General features: G+C 42.0%; 1 protein-coding gene across 1 annotated transcript; it reads left to right on the top strand.

The window, feature by feature from the left end:
- Positions 1-4,825: 4,825 nt before the first annotated feature.
- LOC128651831 (1-acyl-sn-glycerol-3-phosphate acyltransferase beta-like) lies at positions 4,826-5,846 on the top strand. The gene is given in 1 exon segment (XM_053704812.1): positions 4,826-5,846. A coding segment is annotated over 1 exon segment (831 nt). The 5' UTR covers positions 4,826-4,854; the 3' UTR covers positions 5,686-5,846.
- The last annotated feature ends 1,379 nt before the right edge of the window (positions 5,847-7,225 follow it).

Below are 7,225 nucleotides of genomic sequence, written 5' to 3'. Positions count from 1 at the left end.
GAGCAGCTGTCTTTAGACCGCTGCTTCATAAGTTGTGTTTCTGGCGAGTCTGAAGACTCGCCAGAAACGCGGCCCTTCAAGCTCCGTACGGAGCTTGATAAATGGGCCTGTAAGACTCAACCTCCCTTCTTATAAAGATTGACTTTTATAGAGAAATAACGACCGGAATAGCCCTCATGTGTGCAAATAACAAAAAGGCAAAAAGCTATCTCCCAGTAGTCCACTGCTACTTCTGAGCAACTCTAGAGAAAAAGGTAGATTTGATAACAGAACTAAATTGAAAAGTCTATTAAAATTGCATGCTCATTTAAACCATGAAAGTATTTTTGACCGGCGCTTCCATTCTGCATATATTTTGTGATGGTTTATATCTCCTGTGTGTATCTACATTCCCAATCAAAATATATAGTGCAATCTAAAATAATAAAGAGTTAGAATAGTATATAACAGTGGAACAGTAAGTCCTCACTGAATTGATTATTTGACCATTGCATTAGGCAATAAAAACAGATTAATACTGATTGTTTGTCTCATGCCGTTTTCAGGCTGTGAAAGGGCAACACACTAAAATCTGTGCAAATACAGATCTTAGGTGCATATTTATCAAGCTCTGTATGGCTTGTCAGAAACAGAAGTTATAAAGCAGCGGTCCTGCTCCATAACCTGTCTGCCTGCTCTGAGACGGCGGACAGAAATTGACAGAAATCAACCCGATCGAATATGATTGAGTTGATTGACACCCTCAAATCTGCAGGGGGCTGCATAGTGAACTGCTGGTGCAATGATAAATGCTGAGAGCGGATGCTGTCGGCATTTATCGATGTGCAGCAGACATGATCCACAATATCGGATCATGTCCGCTCGCACAATCATAAATATGCCCCTTAGTGTGTTGTAATTTCACAAGAAAAGAAAAAAGCTGAATTTGGCGAGCAGCCACCTTCTTCTGGATTCGGAAGCTACTGAAGCATCTGAATACTCACCCTATCTGAGGACCGAAAGTATCCCAATGAGAGAGTGAACTAATCTGACATTTATGTCATAGAAGTAGCAAACAAGCGTTCTTCACGAACAAACTATTAGGGCAGAGCTTTGCTCCACTTCAGAATTCACCCTGAGACCTAGAGGACTGTGGTCAGACAGTGTAAGACATGCGCAGATGATTTGACAGCTTTGAGACCATTTAAATGCATCTAAATGTTGAAAGGGTCCTGAAACCTAAGTAGCGTTTTACTTGTATACTTTGTAGTGAGAACTTTATCTCTGTCATTAAAAAGTCAGGAAAGCCAAAATTAAACCTACATGATTCAGATAAAGCATGTAATTTTAACACTTTTAAAAGGACATTAAATGCTAAATACTATGCATAATATAAAGGTTATTCCCTGTCGTACACGATCGGGCGGATTGCTGTCCGCCGCCTCAGAGGAGGCGTATGAGTTTAGGAGCAGCGGTCTCAAGATGCATTGACTGTTTGATGAATTGGCCCCTTAGTGTTTAGTGTCCCTTAAAATTCACTTGTATTTTCAAATTTAGTTTGTTCTCTTGGTATCTTTGTTGAAAATTCTCTTTGTATCCTTTGAATTTGAGTTATGGTGGAGATAAAAGCATAAAATTAAAATACCCGTTTCCAAAAAAAGTATCACTCAGAGGCCCCTATTTATTAAAGGTCTTGCGGACCTGATCCGACAGTGCGGATCAGGTCTGCAAGACCTCGCTAAATGCAATACGCTCTCCGCATTTAACATTACACCAGCAGCTCACAAGAGCTGCTGTTGCAACGCCGCCCCCTGCTGACTCGCGGCCAATCGGCCACCAGCAGGGAGGTGTCAATCAAACCAATCGTACTCGATCGGGTTGATTTCCGGCAATTCCTGTCCGCCTGCTCAGAGCAGGCAGACAGGGTTATGGAGCAGCGGTCTTTAGACAAAAGACCGCTGCTCCATAATCTGTCCGTCTGCTCTGAGCAGGCGGACACACATCGCCGGAAATCAACCCGATTGAGTACGATCGGGTTAATTGACACCCCCCTGTTGGCGGTCCATTGGCCGCGAGTCTGCAGGGGGCGGCGTTTGCACCAGCAGCTCTTGTGAGCTGCTGGTGCAATGCTGAATACGGCAAGCGTATTGCTTGCCGTAATCAGCGATGTCTGTCAAACCTGATCCGCACTGTCGGATCAGGTCTGACAGACATTGATAACTAGGGGCCTATGTGTATATATACTAATTTTCTGGGAGCTAGCTTGTAGTGCATTGCTGCTCTGGAGCTGACTTTGACTATGTGTTTAATACCTTTGCAGGAATTAAGCACACAGATATATACAAGAAATAGTGCAATAATAAAATGTTCTAACATATTAGAGTATTTTAATTTCACACTTTTATATCTCTTTAATAATACTCAGAATATCACTGAGTCTGAGTGATAAACGTACAAGAACAAGACATTTTCTTCTGGTGCTAGAGGGCTGAAGGCTCTGAAGTATAAGGAAACATTACAGTTCATGAAATGGTTGTGGGATGTTTTCTACTGCACTAGAAGCACATACATTATATGAATTAAAATATTATGTTGACACAAGTAATAAAGGCCAAGACAAAATAAATGCAAGTGGTTTAAAGGGACACTAAACCCAATATTTTTATTTTATGATTCAGATAGAGCATGCACTTTTTAGAAACTTTAAATTTACTCCTATTGTCAATTTTTCTTCATTCTCTTGCTATCTTTATTTGAAAAAGCAGGAACCTAAGCTAAGGAGCCGGTGCTCTATCAAAAACTCCAAGAAGTCCTCCTCCTCTCCCAGGAGCTTTACCCCCTCCCTGCCATCCTGTCAGTTCCAGCCCTGAGTCCTCCTCTGTCTCCTCCTCCACCCCGGAGCTTTACCACCCCCTGTCAGACTTAGCCCGCCTCGCGGCCTCTGCCTCCTCCTTTCCCTGGAGCTGTACCACCTCCCTGCCCTCCTCTCTGTCTCCTCCCTGCCCTCCTGTCAGTTCCAGCCCTCCTCTGTCTCCTCCTCCCCATGCTCTTCCGTGAAATGTCATGCCATTGCCAGTGGCTTGTGTGCGAGACAAGACTTCACCCGTGGACATTTCCTGACAATCTGCACTGCCAGAGTCTGCTGGTGAAGATACAGGTCCATGTGGTGTCCCCTAACCTGTCCTGTTTTACTTGTACATCTAATAATTCCTTACCTGTTCTGTCTTTCCAGTAGCCTCAACCTATCCTGTCCCTCTTGTGCATTTATATTCTAACTGGTCCTGTTCTACCAATACATCTAATAGTCCTTAACCTGTTCTACTTGTGCACCTAGTAGCCCTTTACCCTTCTGCATATCTAGTAGCCCCTAACTTGTGCCCCCTCTGCATCTAGAAGCCCCTCACCTGTGCTACCTGAGCATCTCTTACCCCCTAACCAGTTATGTTCTACTAATGCAGAAAACATCTCCTAACCTGTGTTACCTGTGCATCTAGTAGCCTGTCCTGTCATTTCAGTAGCTAACCAGTCCTGTTCTACCAGTGCATCTAGTTACCCTTTACCTGTCCTTTCTGTGCATCTAGTAGCCCTTTACCTGTCCTGTCTGTGCATCTAGTAGCCCTTTACCTGTCCTGTCTGTGCATCTAGTAGCCCTTTACCTGTCCTGTCTGTGCATCTAGTAGCCCTTTACCTGTCCTGTCTGTGCATCTAGTAGTCCTTTACCTGTCCTGTCTGTGCATCTAGTAGCCCTTTACCTGTCCTGTCTGCGCATCTAGTAGCCTTTTACCTGTCCTGTCTGTGCATCTAGTAGCCCTTTACCTGTCATGTCTGTGCATCTAGTAGTCCTTTACCTGTCCTGTCTGTGCATCTAGTAGTCCCTAACCTGTTATACATGTGCGCTGCTTACCCCCAACCAGTCCTGTTTTACCTGTGCATCTCTTACCCCTAGCCTGTCCTTTTATATATGCACTTACCTACTACTTGTGCAACTATTAGCCCCTAACCTGTCCTACCTATGCATTAGGTCATAACCTGTCCTCTGTCCCACTCCCTATGCCCCTTAACCTGTGCCCTAAGCTAAAACCTGCGCGTTGCCCCATGTACCCCCATGTAATGCCATTGTGTGGCTAGTCCACCCTCTTACCATTTGACTTTGCAAATAAGAAGCTGTGCCCCCCTACTCCTTGCCCCTCCCTACTGCTCTTGCCACTAGAGAGCACAGTTCTGCTTCTTAGCTACTGATACTGAGGCCTGCTGCTCTTGCCACTAGAGTGCACAGTTCTGATACTTACCTACTGATACTGAGGCCTGCTGCTCTTGCCACTAGAGTGCACAGTTCTGATACTTACCTACTGATACTGAGGCCTGCTGCTCTTGCCACTAGAGTGCACAGTTCTGATACTTACCTACTGATACTGAGGCCTGCTGCTCTTGCCACTAGAGTGCACAGTTCTGATACTTACCTACTGATACTGAGGCCTGCTGCTCTTGCCACTAGAGTGCACAGTTCTGATACTTACCTACTGATACTGAGGCCTGCTGCTCTTGCCGCTAGAGTGCACAGTTCTGATACTTACCTACTGATACTGAGGCCTGCTGCTCTTGCTGCTAGAGTGCACAGTTCTGATACTTACCTACTGATACTGAGGCCTGCTGCTCTTGCTGCTAGAGTGCACAGTTCTGGTACTTACCTACTGATACTGAGGCCTGATGCTCTTGCCACTAGAGTGCACAGTTCTGCTACTTACCTACTGATACTGAGGCCTGCTGCACTCACCTGCCCCCTCTCTTCCTATCTTGCTTTACCCCCTTTTCATTTCTTGCAAACTTTCCTCCTGGAAATATTTTTCCTGCACGTTGCGCTGGGCAGGACACACCATGGACTATTGGTGGATATTGTGCATTATCATGCTGCTGGTCGTACCCCTCATTTTTTCGGAACTAAGCGACAGCTTCAAATTTCACTTCAAAATTGTGTCCTACTGCGTCCTATGCACCGTCCTGTCTTTATTGGCAGCTCCGGTTTGTCTGCTTAAAAGCCGTGGCAGAAATGTTGAAAATATGAGGGTAATTAGCGCTTTCGTGCGGACGATTAAGTACTTTTATGGATTGCGGTTTGAAGTGAAGGGTATGGAGAATTTTCAGATTGAGGGTCCATGTGTCATCATCTCGAACCACCAGAGCATCTTAGACATGATGGGGTTGATGGAGATTTTGCCAGATCGTTGTGTGCAGATCGCAAAGAAGGAATTGCTGTTTGCTGGTCCTGTTGGTCTCATTACCTATCTTGGAGGGGTAATTTACGTCAACAGAAAACGTACAAGTGATGCTAAGTCTATAATGGCCGGTGTTGCACAAGCCATGATCAATGACAATTTAAAAGTCTGGATATATCCTGAAGGAACCCGCAATAACAGTGGTGACCTCCTGCCGTTCAAGAAAGGTGCTTTCCACCTTGCACTACAGGCCAAGGTTCCGATAATTCTGGTTGTATATTCGTCCTTTACCAGCTTCTATAATAAAGAGAAGAATCTGTTCACAGGAGGTAGGATCAAAGTTGAAATCCTTCCAAAAATTGAAATATCTGACTAGCAAGATAGTGACATCACTGAGTTGGTGGAAAGCTGCCATAAGACCATGCGGGAGGTCTTTTTCAGGATCTCAAACAAGTCCCCCCAGGAGAATGGGCCGAGCACCTGTAATCATTAGACCTCTTCCCTTACAGTGTCGTGGACCTAACTTATTAGGCACCATAGAACAACAGAGCTGTATATTGCGTTTCCTTTGAGCAATGGACTTTGTTCTTTAAAAAAAAGACTTTACCAATCAAATTGCCAGATATTATTGTCTTCTGGGCCAATGGTTCTTATTGTATTTGCAGCTATTACATTATAAATACTGAATGCACGGGGTAACAATTTATTTATTTTACAGTCCTTAGGTTATAAAAAAAAAATGTCTGTTCTTAATCATTACTACGGTATATGTTTTGGTTTCGCAAAACAAAATATCCACTGTTGTTATTTTTGTAAAAAAAAAAAATAGTATATATTAAAAAGTTAACTCCCATATTTTTTTTTAAAAAAAAAGATGTTTTTAAAAATATATTTTAAATTACTGTAGAACCAGCTGTGAGATATTACAGTATATTTTTTGTTCTGTGTATATTAGAACGTACTGTATTTCCAGTATGATTATTGGTGGAACTCATTGTGATTTTGAAAATATTTGCAATTTTTTGTACTTTAAAATATAAATCAGAGAATAGAAAGATAAAGTGATCTTATATTATTATGTTTAAAGTAACATATCGTTAGTATATACACGTATTTTATTTTGTGTTTATTAAGAAAGGAATTTTGTAGTAAACTGGCCAACTGACCAATGCGGTATTAGATATATCAGCAATTTTAAAATGTTAGTATTTTGTATTAATCTATCTATATATCTATCTATTGATATAGATAAACGGATACAAAGTGCCAAATTATACAGCTTTCAAGTGAAACCCTCTGTCAGATAAAAACACATTTACCCTTTATGTATATATTTGATACCTAAGACAATATAGATATTGAATTTCATGTTTCCACATTGGTGAAGGTGTCTGACCTGATTTTTGGCAGTAAATATCCTTTTTACATTATATTTTGTTGTATTTAGAATTGTTATGGTATATTTTTGCTAAGTGAAAAAAGATCCATTATATGTGTTCTGTATGAAGATCAGATACTGATAACACCAAAATGTGCGTAGCTACGTGTAATTTGCTATGTCACATATTCTATATATACTGTCATCTCTGTGTAGTAATATGATTGGGGATTAACACTGCTTGTTTCATACATATTCAGAGGCCAATGTGAGTTGGAGTGGTTACTGTAATGATGTGTATGCTTTATGTTATAGTTTAAGTTCAATAGTTATGCTTAGTTCACTCTGTGCACTACAAACAGTTAACATTTTAGTCATGTGATTGGAGGGGGCGGGCAGTTATTGTTAAGATGGATGCTGCTGAATAAAGTCTGTATTCCTGTTCTCTCTCCTTGCTGTTTGCTAATACATTATAAAGATCATCACATGGTACCAGAAGTGGGGTGAAAAGTGACATGGCAGCAAACAGCAACACAAAGAACATTCCTTCTCTGGATTTAGAGTCAGGGAACATTTCTGACAATTGGTCAAAATGGAGGGAGCTGATTGAACTTGTGTTTGCAGGCCCAGATGCAGACAGATGGACTGATCAACA

Source organism: Bombina bombina, chromosome 3 (genome assembly GCF_027579735.1).
Source record: "Bombina bombina isolate aBomBom1 chromosome 3, aBomBom1.pri, whole genome shotgun sequence".
Taxonomy (NCBI): domain Eukaryota; kingdom Metazoa; phylum Chordata; class Amphibia; order Anura; family Bombinatoridae; genus Bombina; species Bombina bombina.
This window is presented reverse-complemented; position numbering and strand designations above follow the sequence as displayed.